The sequence below is a fragment of the Oncorhynchus gorbuscha genome, linkage group LG08 (genome assembly GCF_021184085.1).
Source record: "Oncorhynchus gorbuscha isolate QuinsamMale2020 ecotype Even-year linkage group LG08, OgorEven_v1.0, whole genome shotgun sequence".
Taxonomy (NCBI): Eukaryota; Metazoa; Chordata; class Actinopteri; order Salmoniformes; family Salmonidae; genus Oncorhynchus; species Oncorhynchus gorbuscha.
In genome coordinates, this window is record NC_060180.1 from 38,632,050 (window position 1) to 38,652,566 (window position 20,517).

General features: G+C 42.5%; 1 protein-coding gene and 1 long non-coding RNA gene across 4 annotated transcripts; one reads left to right on the plus strand and one right to left on the minus strand.

Moving 5' to 3' along the window:
* Positions 1-3,963: 3,963 nt before the first annotated feature.
* On the minus strand, positions 3,964-9,965 carry LOC124041612 (zinc finger protein 572-like). Of its 3 annotated transcripts, none has more exons than XM_046359389.1 (4): positions 9,519-9,965; positions 6,812-7,549; positions 5,784-6,551; positions 3,964-5,478 (listed from the first exon to the last, which is right to left on the minus strand). In XM_046359389.1, the coding sequence occupies exons 1-4, from the start codon at positions 9,787-9,789 to the stop codon at positions 4,538-4,540; spliced, it is 2,718 nt and encodes a 905-aa protein (XP_046215345.1). In that variant the 5' UTR covers positions 9,790-9,965; the 3' UTR covers positions 3,964-4,537. The 3 variants fall into 3 exon arrangements, with proteins under 3 accessions (XP_046215345.1, XP_046215344.1, XP_046215346.1); XM_046359388.1 differs by having other exon boundaries at positions 3,964-5,481; XM_046359390.1 differs by lacking the exon at positions 5,784-6,551.
* LOC124041627 lies at positions 8,930-19,619 on the plus strand. Its single transcript, XR_006839969.1, has 4 exons — positions 8,930-9,037; positions 16,629-16,716; positions 16,966-17,056; positions 18,986-19,619. It is a non-coding gene; the product is annotated as an uncharacterized LOC124041627 (long non-coding RNA).
* The last annotated feature ends 898 nt before the right edge of the window (positions 19,620-20,517 follow it).

Consider the following 20,517-nt stretch of genomic DNA (forward strand, 5'->3'; position numbering starts at 1 on the left):
ACCTGGAAATTATTCAACGCTACTCAACACCCCTACTTCTCGCGGCTGAGCTCACAGAAAAAAATAACTCAATGAAATTCAATGAATTAAACCGACAGTCAATTAGTCATTTAAAAACCAGGGGAAAAAACACAATTTGATGAATCACTCAGAACTAGTTGCTACTAGGGCTGACCGGGTGGGGTGGAGGAGGACCAGGAAGCGGTGAAAGAGACAACAGTAGAACAGCACCCAGTTTAAATGGATAGTGCGAGATTCTGGCAGTTACCCAGATCTAGATATATTTATGGATACAATTTTATGTCACTGCGTACAGTTTGAAGTAAGTTGGAAGAAGTTTTGTGAGACAATGCTAACTAGCGTTAGCCTAATGACAAAGTCTACAGATACACTAGAATCATATGAAACTAATTCCAACGCAGGCATAAAAATGTTATCCACGAGTTCATCTGACTCTGGCTAAGTAGAACAACAGCTCAATTGCCATAATCTCACACCAAACTTGTAATATCCTCCTGTGACTACCTTGGGAAGCCTGCCAATGTCACAGCCTGTCATCCTGCCAATGCCTGTCTCTCTGCTTGTCTGTCTGTCTGCCGGATTGTTACAAGCAAAGCAGGGATAGACAAGGCTTATGTCGGAATTACTGACTTTCCAATGAGACTAGTTCCCTCTGGTGGCCATGACTGATACACAGTCACATCAAATGTCAACATTTCAAACTGCAAATATCCATAAATGACAATTATGATGTATCTGTAATAGTCAAATAAAAATATTCCATGAGAAAAAAAAAAGTGTACACCTGAATGTTGCTTTTTCACCCTAATTTGTTGCCTAAAAAATGTAGGTCAAGGGTGAAAAGTCACAGGGTTAGGTCACTGGGCCAACTGATGGTGGTTGTGTTTACCTGTTGCTCCCATGGGGGTCAGAGGTTAAAGGTCATGGGGGTTACAGGGTCCACAGCAAGTGGTTGTGTCAGAGACAGAAGAGGAAGTGAGGTATCCCACTCCTTTTTTTTCTGGTTCAATGGAAGTCAATGAACTAAGCAGACCACACACAGCTGCTGTTGCATTGATGTCTCCCGTTTTGGGCTGGATGTGTCAATGTGTAGTTCTTACTATCTATGAGCAAAATTACTGTTTCAAAGTGTTGCATAGTATACCAACACTTTTTTCGATACTAGAACATGAAAAACAGCTCAGTACTAGAATTTATGCTTTTGGTACTTCTATCAAATGTGTCTCTGATTGGGCCTCCCGGGTGGCGCAGTGGACTAAGGCACTGCAACACACTGCTAGCTGTGCCACCTGGGTTCAACGCACAATTGGCCTAGCATCATCCGGGTTAGGCCGGTAGGATCCTACACATTGGTGCGGCTGGCTTCTGGGTTGGATGCGCGCTGTGTTAAGAAGCAGCGGCTTGGTTGGGTTGTGTTTCGGACCTTCGTCTCTCCCGAGCCCGTAGCGATGAGACACCACTAACTACTAACAATTGGATACTACGAAATTGGGGAGAAAAAGGGGGTAAAAAAAATAGTTTTAATTATATTTTATACTTCAAGGGGTTTTAAAATTCTAAACCAAGTAGCAAACTGGTCCTTAATTTGCTAATTAATTAATAAAAAATCCTACAATGTGATTTTCTGGATTGTTTTCTCATTTTGTCTGTCATAGTTGAAGTGTACCTATAGTATGATGAAAATTACAGGCCTCTCTCATCTTTTTAAGTGGGAGAACTTTTGGTGGCTGACTAAATACATTTTTGCCCCACTGTATTATTATTCGACCATGCTGGTCATTTATGAACATTTGAACATCTTGGCCATGTTCTGTTATAATCTCCACCCGGCACAGCCAGAAGAGGACTGGCCACCCCACATAGCCTGGTTCCTCTCTAGGTTTCTTCCTAGGTTTTGGCCTTTCTAGAGAGTTTTTCCTAGCCACCGTGCTTCTACACCTGCATTGCTTGCTGTTTGGGGTTTTAGGATGGATTTCTGTACAGCACTTTGAGATATCAGCTGATGTACGAAGGGCTATATAAATACATTTGATTTGATTTGGTATATCCACAGTAAAATGAGTCCTGTATCGACATAACCTGAAAGGCCGCTCAGCAAGGAAGAAGTCAGACTATGGTTTGCAACTGCACATGGGGACAAAGATCGTACATTTTGGAGAAATGTCCTCTGGTCTGATGAAACAAAAATAGAACTGTTTGGCCATAATGACCATCATTATGTTTGGAGGAAAAAGGGGGAGGCTTGCAAGCTGAAAAACACCATCCCAACCATGAAGCACGGGGGTGGCAGCATCATGTTGTGGAGGTGCTTTGCTGCAGGAGGGACTGGTGCACTTCACAAAATAGATGGCATTATGGAGGTAGGAAAATTATGTGGATATATTGAAGCAACATCTCAAGACATCAGTCAGGAAGTTAAATCTTGGTCGCAAACGGGTCTACCAAATGGACAATGACCCCAAGCATACTTCCAAAGTTGTGACAAAATGGCTTAACGACAACAAAGTCAAGGTATTGTAGTATTCATCACAAAGCCTTGACCTCAATCCTATAGAAAATTTGTGGGCAGAACTGAAAAAGCGTGTTCGAGCAAGGAGGACTCGAAACCTGACTCCGTTACACCAGCTCTGTCAGGAGGACTGGGCCAAAATTCACCCAACTTATATTGTGGGAAGCTTGTGGACGGCTACCCATAACGTTTGACCCAAGTTTAACAACAAAGGCAATGCTTCCAAATACTAATTCAGTGTATGTAAACTTCTGACCCACTGGGAATGTGATGGAGAGAAATAAAAGCTGAAATAAATCATTCTCTCTACTATTATTCTGACATTTCACATTTTTTAAATAAAGCGGTGATCCTAACGGACTTAAGACATGGACTTTTTACTTGGATTAAATGTCAGGAATTGTGGAAAAACTGAGTTTAAATGTATTTGGCTAAGGTGTATGTAAACTTCAACTGTATATCTTAGTCATTGTCATTAGTGGCCTGCATACTCAGACATGTCACCCATTAAGCATGTTTGGGATGCTCTGGATTGACGTGTACGACAGCGTATTCCAGTTCCTGCCAATATCCGGCAACTTCACACAGCCATTGAAGAGTGGGACAACATTCCACAATCAACAGCCTGATCATCTCTATGCAAAGATGTGTCGTGTGCATGAGTCAAATGGTGGTCACACCAGATACCGACTGGTTTTCTGATCCAAGCCAAAACCTTTTTTTCGTTTTGACGTATCTGTGACCAACCGATGCATCTGTATTCCCATATTCATGTGAAATCCATAGATTAGGGCCTCATTTATTTATTTCAATTGACTGATTTCCTTAAATGAACTGTAACTGAGTAAAATCTTTGAAATTGTTGCATGTTTCATTTTTGTTCAGTATATATCTCTATATCTCATGTTAACTGCAGTGTTTTCCTTTAACACACATGAACACAAATACTTTGGCATTATTTAAAATAGCCTCATCTACAAAGAGCAATAGGCTACCTGTGCGCTTTGGCGCTCTTAACGTTTTGCGCATAAGATTTGGTAAGGTACTCACCAGTTTGTCATGGAATCCTCACTATCGTCAGCTCATTTTCCATCAGTAGCAATTTTCTCCTCAGCATTTCATTTTGGTTCCAAGATATTTCAAAATGTAATACAGTTGTCATCGATAAGTTAGACAATTTCTGCCACCACTGCTTTGGCTAAAACCTCCACGAGCGAGGTTAGTTGTGCATGAAGGGTGATACAGGTAGACATTTTGAGAGTCGTTAAGAAACAAACAAAAAAAACGAGTCAAAGTTAAGTCTATGAATGTGAATTTTAATTCTAAAAGCTAGCTACATCAACCATGGACCCATCAACCAAACCGCATCAAGTTTTTGTTACTGAAAATACTAGAAAAGGGACCACCAAAGTTGGAATGGCAAAAAATAGGAATCCTCTTATAAAATATTTTATTTTTTACTGACAAGTAAAACAGTGAACCCACAAGATTGAGACATTCACAATTTTACATTTACTTGAAAAAATATATACAAGCAGAAAAATAACCAAATTTTACTCAAACGTGGCTGATTTTCCTGTTTTTGGTAGCTTGAGTAAAGAAAACTCAATTTGAACAACTCATTCATTGAGTAGTAGACAAACTTACCATCAAGGTCTTCTCAGAAAAAAATGGTTACGTAATCCTATTAATTGGATAAACTATCCATACGTTTGATGTAGAAAAAAAAAAAAAATGATGATTCAAAGTTTTTCTTGAACCTTTTTTACACATTATTGGAGATACCTGATGACAACAAACTAAGCACTACTCAAATATTCCATTTAATCAAGTGTAGTGGAAACAACCATATAAAACAAACATATTAAGTCTTATCAACACAATATAGTTGGACTTCCAAATTGTTGCAACACCGAGTTATTACCAATAGCAGCCATATGTCCAATTCTCATTTTACAACACTAGTATTGATTGAATGTTGATTAAGCCCATCTGGCCTTTGATTAACTACCCTGTATGAAGTCTCTGATGAGCTTTCAGGCTGCTCTTCTGAGTGAAACTCTTACCACATATCTCACAGCAGTAGGGTTTCTCACCAGTATGAGTGCGCTGGTGTCTTTCAAAATGACTATGGCGATCAAAACTCTTTCCACAAATGGAGCATATGAAACATCTATTTCTTGTGTTGTCTGTGGTGGCACTGCTGCCCTCTGTGCTGTCAAAACCGTCTATACCAAGGGCAAATAAAATGCCTTCTTTACTGTTTGGTTCTGTGATGTACTCTCTCATTGCCGTTTCCTTCACCACAGGTAGTGGTACCCGGTCCTGAAACCTGGGTAGTATTGTCCCATTGCCATCCTCTCGGTTCCTTGCATGTAGAGCCATTCCTGCATACTGCTCTTGCTCAATCATTTCCAACTTGTTTTTCTCATCCTGAAAAGACAAGTGTTCAAGTTCCACCTCTCTAGAAGCTGACGAATAGAACCCGTGGTGGTGGTGCATTCCATCAAAGAGACGGTGATTGTATTGGACACTGGGCGAATCTGGGTGGGACTTCTGCTGCTTTATACCATCGAAGGAGCAACCTGGATGTACAGATCCAGACTCGTTATCATTGTGCCTCTCTGCTGTAAAAGATCTACACAGCTGACTCTCCCTCTCATCCATGACATACTCTGGGTCATCCTGATAACCTGGTCGCTCTGTGCTTTGTTGGTGTTGATGTCCAGACAGATTGATTGTCTGGGCTTTAAACTCCTTCTCTCGCTCCGCTTTCACTACTAACCCCTGCCCCCTTCCCCCCTCCTCATCTTCACTGTCCTCAGAGCTAGGCTGTTCTTCAGCAAGTGAGGCCTGAGCCCTCTGTTCCTCTGGGTTCTCTGAGGGTCTAGGATGGACATCAGGCTTCTTATCAAGTTGAGGTTGTTCCGTTAGCATTTCAACACCATCTGCTTGACAAAACAAGAGTACCAAATATTTTAGCATTGATTATAACATCAAAATAGCAATCTAACATTAGCTGTTAAACTTCATCCTAAACCACCGAAAGAGACCAGGAAAACATTTAGTATCTGTCCCAAAAGACACCTTATTCTGTATGTAGTGCACTACTTTGATCAGAGCCCTATGGGCCAAGGTCAAAAGTAGTACACTATAAAGGGAATAGGGTGCCATTTAGGATGGAACCTTAGAACAATTAAAATATTTACATTTTTCATGTATGAAAAACATCAAAATGATTTTTGTCTCTTACCTCTGTGAGTCTTCAGATGTCCTTTGAGGCTGCTCTTCTGGTTGAAACACCTTCCGCATATTTCACATCTGTACGGTTTCTCACCCGTATGAATTCGCTGGTGCCGTTCCAGATGACCAACCCGCTCAAAGACCTTCCCACAGAATGAACAGATGAAGCACTTCTTGTCCTTGGTGACTCCTTGGAAGGTTCTCACTTTCCTTGGAAAACTAGAGAAGATAGGGCTATGGTTCAGTGTAACCCCTTCCATGCCCTGTGAGTCTGACTGTACTGTGCCGTCACTTGCTATCAAGAGTGTGTCTGAATGTCCATAATGTTGCTGTCTGAGCTGCAAAATCATATCCTCTCTGACATCAACATATGTTTTTCCTGGAAATGAAGCACTGCTGCATGACGCTTCCACCCTTCCTGGGACATGATTTAAAGCTGAGTGGTCAGGGAGACACTGTGACTTGTGACCAGAAGTGCTGAAATATTCTGAATTGCTTGTCTCAATATCATGGTCTGCTTGTGAACCGGACATCCACGACTGGCTCCCTCTCTCACACAACGACAAGTTAGCAGCCAGTTCTTCTGCGTTTCCTGCAGTCCGTTCTTCTCCTTTATGATTCAGTGTCTGGGATGCATCCTTCTGCTCCTCTGGTTCCGACTTCACAGGTATCTCAGGAGTTTGGACCACTTCATTATTTTTGTTGCATTGCTCTTCCTCAGACTGACTTCTATCCAGGGGAGGCATCTCCTCGTTGTTAGCTTCTCCGTCTATCGACACTGTGTGGAAATATTACATTTGACTAATAAAATAAATGAGGCAGGGAATTGCTTATGTACTATAATAACCAATATATTGGTGTTATTATCTTGTGAGTGTTCCAAATTGTACCCAATTACCTATATAATGCACTACTTTTGACCAGAGCCCTATGGGCTCTACACGATATAGGGAATAGGGTGTCATTTGGTACGCAGCCATGGAATTGCCTGTGATCTATAACCAATGTACTGTTTACATAGTGATTCTAATCTCTTACCTCTGTGAGTCTTCAGATGCCCTTTGAGGCTACTCTTCTGGTTGAAACACCTTCCACATAGGTCACAGCTGTATGGTTTCTCACCCGTATGAATTCGCAGATGTCTTTCAAGATGGCCGTAACGTTCAAAACTCTTCCCACACAGTGTGCAAATGAAGTGTTTCTTAACCTGGCAAAACCTCTTGGTCCTCGCTCTCCTTGCAGTATTATAATTTGAGCCAAAGCCCAACACACTTCTAGGGTCTGGGTTCGACTGTACTGTGCCGTCACTTGTTCTCTTGAGTGTGTCCGACTGCCGATAATGTTGTGGCTGTCTGAGCTGTGAAATCATATCCTCTCTGACATCAACATATGGTTTCCCTGGAAACGAAGCACTGCTGCATGACGCTTCCACCTTTCCAGGAGGTACAGTAGAGTGATCAGGGAGACACTGGGAGTTTTGCCCTGAACTATTCAAATATTCTGAATGGCTCATCTCCATATCATTGTCTGCTTGTGAACTGGACATCCACTGCTGGCTGTCTCTGTCATACATTGACAGTTCAGCATCCAGACGACCTTTGTCCTTTCTCTCTGTACTTTGCTTTGCTTGTTCCAGCTCCACTCCTGGCTCAGTCTTCACCCGAGTCTCATCTGCACGTCGAATGTCTTCTTCATCCCTTTCGTTACCATCCCCCCCAGACTGCAGTTTCTCAAGCGAGGTCCTCCCGACACAAGTAGTACCGCTTTTACCCGGCCCTGTGGAAATGAAGAAGTATGGCATGTCATCAAAACCCTTCATTGATTGTTTTAATAATAATCCAAATGGAGCCGTGTCTGTTAGGGTTGGGCAATGGGAGACCTCTACTCCAAATATTGCGATATAGTCATTTTAGCGCAGTTAATGACTAGATAATTCCAGACTGTGCAATTTTTTTTGCTTATTTGTTTACAATATTAGTCGCATTCTCATTAAATAATGTTATGTCGGAAAAAATATGGCTTAGTTTTTTCATTAAGAAGCGGTCAGATGACGTGGATGCTACTGACAGGACTGTGCTAGCACAGACTGGAATATGTTCTGGGATTCGTCCGATGGCATTGAGTGGTATACCACCTCAGTCACTGGCTTCATCAATAAATGCATCGTTGACCGTCCCCACAGTGACCGTACGTACATATCCCAACCAGAAATCATGGATTACAGGCAACATCCGCACCGAGCTACTGGCAAGAGCTGACACTTTCGAGGTTCGGGACACTAACCCAAATGCTTATAAGAAATCCCACTATGCCCTCCGACGAACCATCAAACAGGCAAAGCATCGATAAAGGACAAAGATTGAATCCTTCTACACCCGACTCGGATGCTTGTCAGATGTGGCTTGCAAACTTTTACAGACTACAAAGGGAAACTCAGCTGCGACCTGCCCAGTGACGCGAGCCTACCAGACATAATATTAACTTTACCTCAATTACCTCAACTAATAGGTACCCCCACACATTGACTCGGTACCGGTACCCCCAGTATATAGCCTCGTTATTGTTATTTTATTGTGTTACTTTTTTTCGTTTATTTAGTCAATATTTTCTGAAAACTGCATTGTTGGTTAAGGGCTTGTAAGTAAGCATTTCACGTTACAAACCTGTTGTATTCGGCACATGTATAAAAAAATGGATTTGCACCATAGTGATACTGCATAATTGGTAAAACTGCAGTTTGGATTTGTAAATATAAGGCTCTTGCACTTTACAATATATTGTCAATGTCAAATATCACAACATTCAATTTAATCAACCCTAGTTTCTGAGGGGTTGTGTCAAAGAAGGGTGTAACGGTATGTAATAATGACATGACTTCACAATCACACCATCACTAGCCTTGTCCAAACCAGAATAATTTACATTTTAGCAGACACTCTTATCTAGAGCTCTTAACCTCTAGGTTTCTGCCCCTATCACTCATCTGCAGGAAGAGGTAATTGATTTTATCCAGAGAGGCAGCAGCGAAACAAGAAGTTTCACTCACCCCAAAATAAACCCATATGCATTATTTTGACCTAAGCTTTTTTGTTGACCTAAGCCCGTCCCTTGCCTTCCCGCCTTTGGGACAACGACTCCCATTGTTAGGGCAGAGATATGCGCATCTCGTAATTATATAGAGATCTCTGCTTTATCCCCTTACAACAGTGTATGATCATATCAATCGGTTTCACCGGCACTACACGGAATGCAATAATATGTATTGTAAGTAGACAATAGTGCACGCTTTTACAGTGATTGTACATAAAGATAGGCTTGATTTAGTGTATATTAATTCCATTACAAATATTGCAGGAGGTGCATGCGCACTTGGTCAAAAACAATACTTCAATTCTTTAAAGACGATTTTTCTCGGTGCATGTAACTTTTTATTTGGAGCTTTTTAGAAGTACATACCGTCTGTAACGACATTAAACTACATTCGTTATTAAGTACCGTTCGTATTTTTACATTACTAATCTTGAAAAACTGGTGAATGGCTGCGTCTTGGGTTAAAGGATAATCAACATATTCTGTAAATCCAGATTTTGGTACAATGTGAACGTGAGTTGGCAGATTAAATAGACCTACATTGTTTACCTGAAATCGTGCTATTGCTAGCTGACCAATGTTACGTGCACAGTTACGTATTGCTAACTATTGATTGATAGTAGAGTTGCTGCTAACAGTACGTCGTCGTACCCACCTCCTCTCCCAAGATTCTCAGCAGCGACTGATCGACCATGATGAATGCGTCTTCGAGCCTGAATCCCACGAGTTCGAGCTCTTCGAAGCTCGCTGTCAAGTTGTTGTACATTATTTTTCAGAACGTTGATTTCATTTTCCCGTTGACACATTTCCACACGTAACACAACTATACCATCGTCGACTACTTTGCTAATTTCTGCAACCGCAGCTTTAGAAAGTACCTCTATGATGGAAGCGATCTGCGCCCGTAGAGAAACACTGCTCAACATTTTCAAACGTTTAATTAATCTTAACGCAGCTCTGTCGTGCTCCTGCAAAAGATTGGAACTTTGTTACAAAGTAACGTTAATATACTACTAGTGGGCTAATCATTAGGTTTAAAAATGCTAGCTACAATGTTTCCCGTGTAGTTCTGTGTCGCTGCTAGTTTCTTCTTCTTCTTTGAGATTGGGTTTGCGGATCGCATACACCGCCATCTACTGTACTGGAGTGTGAGGTCAGTCATGGTCTACCTACAATACATACAATAATTTTAATTAGTCTGGCTCCTCTATAGATTGTCGCCATAGTCTAGGACCTATAGGAACGTTGAGTTTAATAGTCTGCTTTCTACTATTTAGCGAGAGGCAATACCTATTTCTATAGATGAAGGATGAAGCACATTTTTATTCTCAGCTTCTTAACTCATCAACTAATTTATCCAGATGGCCAGCAGTAGCAGTGAGTGGGTAAAATCAATGGGGAAACCAAGCCCCCCCACACACAGAAAAAGCCATACTACAACCTATGTGTTGTGATAATTGCTTTGTTTGCTCTATGATTTATCTTGTTCATTCATATGCCTTGCAACAGTGACATTTAGGCCTGAAGACAGTGGCAGAAGAATTTCAACCACACCTTTGTTTTATCACAAAACCAGATAGCAACCTCTGTCCAGTGAAGTTCACAAAGCATATTGCATGTCCAGTAACAGTTACATGACCTATCTACAGCTTGGTCAAGCAAGTTAATGTTTCTGAAATTTTTGGACCACTAAACATCTACTGATTTTAAACCACAGAGAGTTACGGCAAGTCACAAAGAAAACAGGGGCTGTTGTCCTAGGCTACCTGACTAAAACGCTTGCTCGCTAGCCTAACTTCCATTCATGGGCAACGTTAGCTAGCTAGCCACCGGAGGACAACAACACAACTAGATGTAACAATTCTAGTTTTTCTGTCAGTGACGTATGCTCTCAATGGGATTTGATAGGAGTGACGCCAAATCCAAGCTGGCTTCCCTTGACACTTTTTTTGAGGTTCACGGTTGAGCTCAATCATGCTCACTGGCTTCCCTTGCCTTCAATGCTACGGGCTGCAACAATGTCATACTCGTGGACCAGACAGCATTGGAGCGATGGCCTACACTGATGATTTCTAATGTAAGATACATTCAGCCTCCTGCGAATTGAAGGAAAATGTGGAAACCGAGAGATGAAAGATATGTGAAGTCATCAAAAGTATGAAATAGCACACATGGAATCATGTAGTAACCAACAAGCTGTTAAACAAATCCAAATATATTTTATATTCTTCAAAGTAGCCACCCTTTACCTTGATGACAGCTTTGCACACTCAAACCCCAACTGATATACATTTCAAAGATAAGATCGTAGCTGAGAATTAATCAAGGACATTTTAGCCGGGAAATAGTATTTGTCTTGCTCACGTTGATGGAGCGGTTGGTGCCAGGACAACACACTGCCAGGTCTCTGACCTCCTTCCTATAGACCGTCTCATCGTTGTCGGTGATCAGGCCTAACACTGTTGTGTTGTCAGCAAAATGAATGATGGTGGTGTTGGAGTCGTGCTTGGCCACGCAGTCGTGGGTGAATAGGGAGTACAGGAGGGGACTAAGCACGCACCTCTGAGTGGCCTCCGTGTTGAGGATCAGCGTGGCAGATGTTTTGCTGCCTACCCTTATCACCTGGGCGGCGGCCTGTCAGTAAGTCCAGGATCCAGTTGCAGAGGGAGGTGTTTTAGTCCCAGGGTCCTTAGCTTAGTGATGAGCTTTGTGGGCACTATGGTGTTCATTTTTTGTCCAGGTGGGAAAGAGTGTGGAGTGCGATTGCGTCATCTGTTGGGGCGGTATGCAAATTGGAGTGGGTCTAGGGTTTCTGGGAGGATGGTGTTGATGATCAGCCTTTCAAAGCACTTCATGGCTATTTAGACAGGTTACCTTTGCTTTCTTCGGCACAGGGACTATGGTGGTCTGCTTGAAACATGTAGGTATTACAGACTCGGACAGAGGGGTTGAAAATGTCAGTGAAGACACTTGCCAGTTGGGCCGTACATGCTCTGAGTACACGTCCTGGTGATCCATCTGGCCCCACGGCCTTGTGAATGTTGACCTGTTTAAAGGATTAGTGTCCCGCTCCTTGAAAGCGGTGCGGATGTTGCGGATGTTGCCTATAATCCATGGCTTCTGGTTGGGATATGTACACTGTGGGGACAACGTCGTCGATACACTTATTGATGAAGCCGGCGACTGAGGTGGTATAATCCTCAATGCCATTTGATGAATCCCGAAAGATATTCCAATCTGTGCTAGCAAAACAGTCCTGTTGCGTGGCATCTGCGTCATCTGACCACTTTTGTAATGAGCGAGTTAGTAGTACTTCCTGCTTTAGTCTTTGCTTGTGAGCAGGAATCAGGAGGATATAATTATGGTCAGATTTGCCAAATGGAGTTTGAGGGAGAGTTTTGTATGCGTCTCTGTGTGGAGTGAGGGTGGTCTCGAATTATTTATTTATTTATTTTTTGGTTGCACATGTGACATGCTGGTACAGATGAGGTACATTGGATTTAAGTTTGCCTGCATTAAAGGCCCCTGTCCATTAGGAGTGCCGCTTCTGGATTAGCATTTTCTTGTTTGCTTATGGACTTATACAACTTGTTGAGTGCGGTCTTAGTGCCAGCATCGGTTTTTGGTGGTAAGTAAATATTTTTATATTTTCTCTTTTTTTTGTTGCTAAATCAGAGTAGAACATGTCAATTAAACAAGGATTTGTATTTTGCTGTTTCATATCTCTAATACATATATGGGACAGTGATCACTGAGATCATATGCAAATATTCCACTAGACAAATAGTTATCAGTAAGAATTAAAATCAATCATTGAAGAGATAACAAGGTTTTTCACATTTGGTTTTGAGATCAATTGAGTCAGATTAAAATCAATGCATATACTCTTAAATGCAAATGAATTACTTAAAAATCATACAATGTGATTTTCTGGATTTTTTGTTTTAGATTCCGTCTCTCACAGTTGAAGTGTACCTATGATAAAAATGACAGACCTCTACATGCTTTATAAGTAGGAAAACCTGCAAAATCGACAGTGTATCAAATACTTGTTCTCCCCGCTGTATATGGAGCCATTTCAGTGTCAATTATCAACACTTATTGCAGGCATTTTGCTGGTATGGTTTATTACGATAAGTAGCCTGTACTAGAGAAATGTGAAGTTTAAAATAAAATAAATATGCTAATTGTTAATGGCTACAACCATCGAACTAGCAGTAGCAGTTTAAATGATAATACAAAACATTATAAACACATCTCATTTATCGTTATCACTTCAATTCAGGCAATTTATCACGACATGGAATTTTGTCCGTATCTACCTGCTCTGTGTTAGCCCACTTAGCTAAAGCCTGTAGGGATAAGTTCAGGAAGTTCAGTTCAGGAAGTTCATGTAAAGCACAACACGTTGCTTGCTTAATGAGTTATTCCCTCGATCAGATCACACCTAGACTCAAACTCATGACCTCTGCCACGCAAACATACATGACCTCCCTCCAAAATGCAATTTCTCCCCCATTCATTTTGATGTTAACTTTGTTGTTGTGGGCCCCCCGAGTGGCGCAGTGGTCTAAGGATGTGTTACTACAGATCCTGGTTCAATACCAGGCTGTGTCGCAGCCGGCCGCGACCGGAAGACCCATGAGGAGACGCACAATTGGCCCAGCGTTGTCCGGGTTAGGGGAGGGTTTGGCCGGCCGGGATGTCCTTGTCGCATCGCGCTCTAGCGACTCCTGTGGCGGGCCGGGTGCATGCATACTGACAAGGTCGCCAGGGGTACGGTGTTTCATCCGACACATTGGTGCGGCTGGCTTCTGGGTTAGGCGTGCATTGTATCAAGAAGCAGTGCGGCTTGGCGGGGTTGTGTTTCTGAGGATGCACGGCTCTCGAACCTTCGCCTCTCCCGAGTCCGTACTGGAGTTGCAGCAATGGGAGAAGACTGTATCTACCAATTTGGATTTTTTTTTTAACTTTGTGGCTTTGTCATCTATTGGACACTTCACTATAAGTGGCACGCATGACCCGGTCGTCACTAGTTACCACACCCACAAAGTAATAAGCCCTGCCCATTTCTACAATTTATCTTTTTCAAACGTGATTTTAAACCTTAACCCTAAACTTAATGACACTGCTAATCTTATGTTTAACCCTAACCTTAAATTAAGATCTGAACGCATATTTTTGTTGTCATTAATTTTTATGATATAGACCCCCCCCTACCGGCGAACGATGAACTCAACTCTAAATACTCATGATTCTGCAAGCCTCTCTTTCACTATAGGGGGCTTATTGGAGCTGTCATTTGTTACCGAGACTTGTAAACTGTGCTTTAAACAATGTACATTTTATTGATACATTTCAAACAAGGTGTAGTTTTGGCCACAACCGGACTAGATTGTGAACAAATCTTGGTGGTGTTCTCGAGCTCGAGTAAAGTTGCCTAATTATCAGATCAAAAATATTATGGCTGGCCTGGTAAACTTTCCAAATGTTGACAACAAAATACGCTAGACAGTGAGTGATCTTTTTGTGAAGGTAAAAGGAATTCTGCAACAAATGTCGGTGGAAAGGCTTTTATGTGCAAATATTGATCTAATAACTATCACATCGAAGTAAACGTCATGCGATGAGATGTTGAAGAGGACTGGCCACCCCTCAGAGACTGGTTCCTCTCTAGGTTTCTTCCTAGGTTCCTGCCTTTCTAGGGAGTTTTTTCTAGCCACCTGGCTTCTGGATTTCTGTACAGCACTTTGTGATATCTGCTGATCCCAGTCTCAGTCTGTTGTCTCCACATGCTTCAAGATGGTTCCAATTGTTCCTGTACCCAGGAAGGCAAAGATAAATTAACTAAATGACTACTGCCCCGTAGCACTCACTTCTGTCATCATGAAGTGCTTTGAGAGACCAGTCAAGGATCATATCACCTCCACCTTACCGGCCACCCTAGACCCACTTCAGTTTGCATACCTCCCCAACAGGTCCACAGACGACAGCACACTGCCCTATCCCATCTGGACAAAAGGAATATTATGTAAGAATGCTGTGCATTGACTACAGCTCAGCATTCAACACCATAGTAGCCTCCAAGCTCATGATCAAGCTGGAGGCCCTGGGTCTCAACCCCTCCCTGTGCAATTGGGTCCTGGACTTTCTGATGGGCCGCCCCCAGGTGGTGAAGGTAAGAAACAACATCTCCACTTCACTGACCCTCAACACTGGGCCCCCACAAGGGTGTATGCTTAGCCCCCTCCTGTACTCCCTGTTCACCCACGACTGCGTGGCCATGCACGCCTCCAACTCCATCATCAAGTTTGCAGACGACACAACAGTAGTGAGCTTGATGATCAACAACGACGAGACCGTCTACAGGGAGGAGGCGAGGGCACTCGGAGTGTGGTGTCAGGAAAACAATCTCTCACTCAACATCAACAAAACAAAGGAGATGATTGTGGACTTCAGGAAACAGAAGAGGGAGCACCCCCTATCCACATCGAAGGGACAGCAGTGGAGAAGGTGGAAAGTTTTAATTTCCTCAGCATAGACATCACAGACAAACTGAAATGGTCCACTCACACAAACAGTGTGGTGAAGAAGGCGCAACAGCACCTCTTCAACCTCGGGAGTCTGAAGAAATTTGGCTTGTCACCTAAAACCCTGAAAAACTTTTACAGATGCAAAGTGAGAGCTTCCTGTCGGACTGTATCACAGCCTGGTACAGCAACTGCACCGCCCTCAACTGCAAGGCTCTCCGGAGGGTTTTGCTGTCTACACAACTCATCACTGGGGGCAAACTACCTGCCCTCCATGACACATACAGCACCCGATGTCACAGAAAGGCCAAAAAGATCATCAAGGACATCAACCACCTGAGCCACTGCCTGTTCACATCGCTACCATCCAGAGGTCAGTACAGGTGCATCAAAGCTGGGACCGAGAGACTGAAAAACAGCTTCTATATCAAGGCCATCAGACTGCGAAACAGCAATCACTAACCGAGAGGCTGCTGCTTACATTGAGATCACTGGTCACTTTAATAAATTTGTCGCTAGTCACTTTATACAATGCACTCTAAATAATGCCACTTTAATAATGTTTACATGTCTTACATTACTCATATCGCATGTATATACTGTATTTTATACCCTCTATTGCACCTTGCCTATGCAGCTCGGCCATCACTTATCCATACACGTACATGTACATATTCTCATTCACCCCTTTAGATGTGTGTGTATTAGGAAGTTGTTGGGGAATTGTTAGATTACTTGTTAGATATTACTGCACTGTTGGAACTAGAAGCACAAGCACTTTGCTACACTTGCATTAACATCTACTAACCATGTGCATGTGACAAAATGTGATTTGATAAAAAGGGCTTCATAAATACATTTGATTAATGATCATGCTGTTTAATCAGCTTCTTGATATGCCACACCTGTCAGGTGGATTGGATCGATTATCTTGGCAAAAGATAAACGCTCACTAACAGGGATGTAAACAAATTTGTGCAGAAAATATGAGAGAAATAATATGTTTGTGCATTTGGAACATTTCTGGGATCTTTTATTTCAGCTCATGAAACATGGGACCAACACTTTACATTTTTGTTCAGTATAGATTTTATTCTGCCAAATGTTGGACAAATTGTGTTTGGAGTAAATTCAGTTTAGCATATCTGCTAACATTTTTATAAAACCTATATCCGAGAGTCCTGCAGGAGCCCTCGAGCAGTTTTCTTGATGTCTGTAATCTTTTGCTGTTTCAGATAAGTAAATGGACAGCTGTGCTTCAGGCTGGAGACCCAGTTAATGAGGAGATGAGGATGCATTTGGTGTGAAGGACATTCCACTTGGGTCAGCTTTGGTAGATGTCAATGTCTCTGTGTCCCATGATTCCTGTGTAGTTGAATCAGAGATTGTACCAATCTTATTCTTTTTGGATCCTAGGGGAGCAAAGGGCCTCAACGGTGCATCTCTGTTGAGGCCCTTTGCTCCACTAGGAGCTGTAAGTGACACATAACTCTAGAAAATCCATCTTTAACTCAGTCTTAGACTTAAAAGCTGACAAGTTGACAATGCTGTCTGATAATTTCATCCTTCTAGTTTGCAGATTTAGAGTCACCTTTCATGAAGGTAGAGAGACCGGATGAAGGACCACGGAGCAGGGCGCAACATGGAGGACCAAGTGGATGGGGTAACTGAATTTATTGGGTCATTGGACAGGCCTACTTCCGTTCAAAACAGGGTCTCTGTCCCAAATGGCACCCTATTCCCTATATAGTGCACTACTTTTAAACCGGGCCCATAGGGCTTTGGTCAAACGTAGTGCACTCTGTCGGGAATAGGGTGCCATTTGGAATGCATTCATAGGGTGAGCTTACTTGGTTTCCAAACCTTGTTATACTGACCATGGTTTTGAACTTTTAATTTGATAACATTTTTTGGTCCATATAAGGAGGGCATCAAATTCTTGACGTAAGTACATGTACAGTTGAAGTCGGAAGTTTACATACACTTAGGTTGGAGTCATTAAAACTCGTTTTTCAACCACTCCACACATGTATTGTTAACAACCTATAGTTTTGGCAAGTCGGTTAGGACATCTACTTTGTGCATGACACAATTCATTTTTCCAACAAATGTTTATTTCACTGTATCACAAATCCAGTGTGTCAGAAGTTTACATACACTAAGTTGACTGTGCCTTTAAACAGCTTGGATTATGTAATGGCTTTAGAAGCTTCTGATAGGCTAATTGAAATAATTTGAGTCAATTGGAGGTGTACCTGTGGATGTATTTGAGGCCTACCTTCAAACTCAGTGCTTCTTTGCTTGACATTATGGGAAAATCTAAATAAATCAGCCAAGACCTCAGAAATAAATTGTAGACCTCCACAAGTCTGGTTCATCCTTGGGAGCAATTTCCAAACGCCTGAAGACACCACGTTCATCTGTACAAACAATAGGGCGCAAGTATGAACATCATGGAGCCACACAGCCATCTTACCGCTCAGGAAGGAGACACGTTCTGTCTCCTAGAGAACGTACTTTGGTGTGAAAAGTGCAAATCAATCCCAGAACAGCAGCAAAGGACCCTGAGAAGATGCTGGAGGAAACAGATACACAGGTGTCTATGTCCACAGTAAAACGAGTCCTATATCGACATAACCTGAAAGGCCGCTCAGCAAGGAAGAAGCCACTGCTCCAAGACCGCCATAAAAAAGCCAGACTACGGTTTGCACATGGGGACAAAGATTGAACTTTTTGGATAAATGCCCTCTGGTCTGAGGAAACAAAAATAGAACTGTTTGCCCATAATGACCAACGTTATTTTTGGAGGAAAAAGGGGGAGGCTTGCAAGCCGAAGAACATCATCCCAACCGTGAAGCATGGGGGTGGCAGCATTATGTTGTGGGGGTGCTTTGCTGTAGGAGGAACTGGTGCACTACACAAAATAGATGGCATCATGAGGTAGGAAAATTATGTGGATATATTGAAGCAACATCTCAAAACATCAGTCAGGAAGTTAAAGCTTGGTCGCAAATGGGTCTTCCAAATGGACAATGACCCCAAGCATACTTCCAAAGTTGTGGAAGAATGGCTTAAGGACAACAAAGGTATTGGAGTGGCCATCACAAAGCCCTGACCTCAATCCTATAGAAAATCTATGGGCAGAACTGAAAAAGCTTGTGTGCGCAAGGAGGCCTAGAAACCTGACTCAGCTACACCAGTTCTGTCAGGAAGAATGGGCCAACATTCACCCAACTTATTGTGGGAAGCTTGTGGAAGGCTACCTAAAGTTTGACTCAAGTTAAACAATTTATAGGCAATGCTACCAAATGCTAATTGAGTGGATGTAAACGTCTGACCCACTGGGAATGTGATGAAAGAAAGAAAAGCTGAAATGAATCATTCTCTCTAATATTATTCTGACATTTCATTTTTTTTAAGTAAAGAGGTGATCCTAACTGACCTAAGACAGGGAATTTTTACTTCGATTAAATGTCGGAAATTGTGAAAAACTGAGTTTAAATGTATTTGGCTAAGGTGTATGTCAACTTCCGACTTCAACTGTATATCTTTTTTTTGGCTTTGCAATTATAACTGAGTGATTTCTTTGCAGGAAACACCAGATACAGTGATAATGCCATCCAGAATCTCCCCATTGAGAATAATCAGCACTTGGAAGAAGAGGAGAATCATGCCCCACTAACCCTCCTAGAGGAGCAGCTGGCAGAAGATCCAGAGAAGCTCAGTAAGCTGCACCAGTCTGGGAACCGTGGAGAGCAGGAGACCAGTGTTCTGGAGTTTGTAATAAAGATGGAGAAGGAGGAAGAACATTCTGGATTCGGTCAGGATGGATGTCAATAGAGGAACACAGAAAAGCAGGAGAACCCCTTGAGATCTGAGTTTGTAATGGATGAAAGAGACCGTCAAATGTGGTCGTCTATAGTTCAAGGGAATAACCCTGACATAGTCATAGACACTGACTTTCCTAATTTCTCTTGTTGCAGTATTCAACAGTTTTTCAGATTGCACCGATGCTCAGGTACTATCCAAATGGCACCCTATATTCCCTATTTAGTGCACTACTTTTGACCAGAGTCCTGACCTTTTGTTTTGGATCTGAAACTAAATAATTGTGTTCATTGCTACACACCAGAGGGCAGTGTAACACTTCATTCAAAAAATAGCACATGGTCACAGTCACTCCAATGTAGTTTTGCTGAGGGAACAAGAACTAACCCAAATTTAAAGTTGTCCTTTACTGTTGGGTCTTTTAAAATAAAAAATACAACTGCAATGGAGGGGTTTTCAACTCTGGAGGGGTTGTCATATGCCAGAAATAGAGAAAGCTATGATGCTTTTCCAAAAAGTAAGAGCTTTTCAATACAACACAACTTTATTTGCTATTAGTTACAGCAAACAACGGAAAGGTGTCTTCCCCTTGCACCCTTGCACCTAGCCGTATTTCACTGGTGTAGACAGGAGGCAGTCGCAGATCAGATCGGGTGATGTAGATGGTGGTGGGGTGGCTTGAATGACCGCGGGGAGCTAGGAAGGTGGTGGTGTAGCCTGCAGTTGGTGTACGGCCTGGAGCACCTCGTTCATGGTAGTCCCGAGGCGCTCCAGGCACGAGTCGTGGTGGCGGAGCTTCGCTCCTACGGCGGAGAGGTCGGGATGTCCTGCAGCTTCCTGTTTTCTTGGGTCGGTCATTCTGTCACTGGTGTAGGCAGTCACAGGTTTAGAACTACTGAATTTATTTAAGCATCATAGAACAAAGCGGGAAAAAACCCAAACACCGTTGTGCTCAAAATATATCTTCATAATCAAAAGGCACAGGGCGAACCCAAAGTGCAAAATATAAAGTACTCAGAAAATAGTAGGAGAGATTCCTTTCAGGAAAACAAGTAACATTTACAATGACTGACAAAGACAAATGACAGAGGGAGTATATATACAGTGATAGAGTGCGGATTGGAACCAGGTGTGTGTAATGATGACGATGGGAGGGGGAGCCAAGCGCTTAGGTACCCCCCCCCCCCCCCAGCAGATATCACAAAGTGCTGTACACAGCTCCAGCAGCGGGGGCGCCACCGATCTTGGGGACGGCCCCCAGGTACTGGAGAAGCTCACCATAAAGCAGTGAGTCCA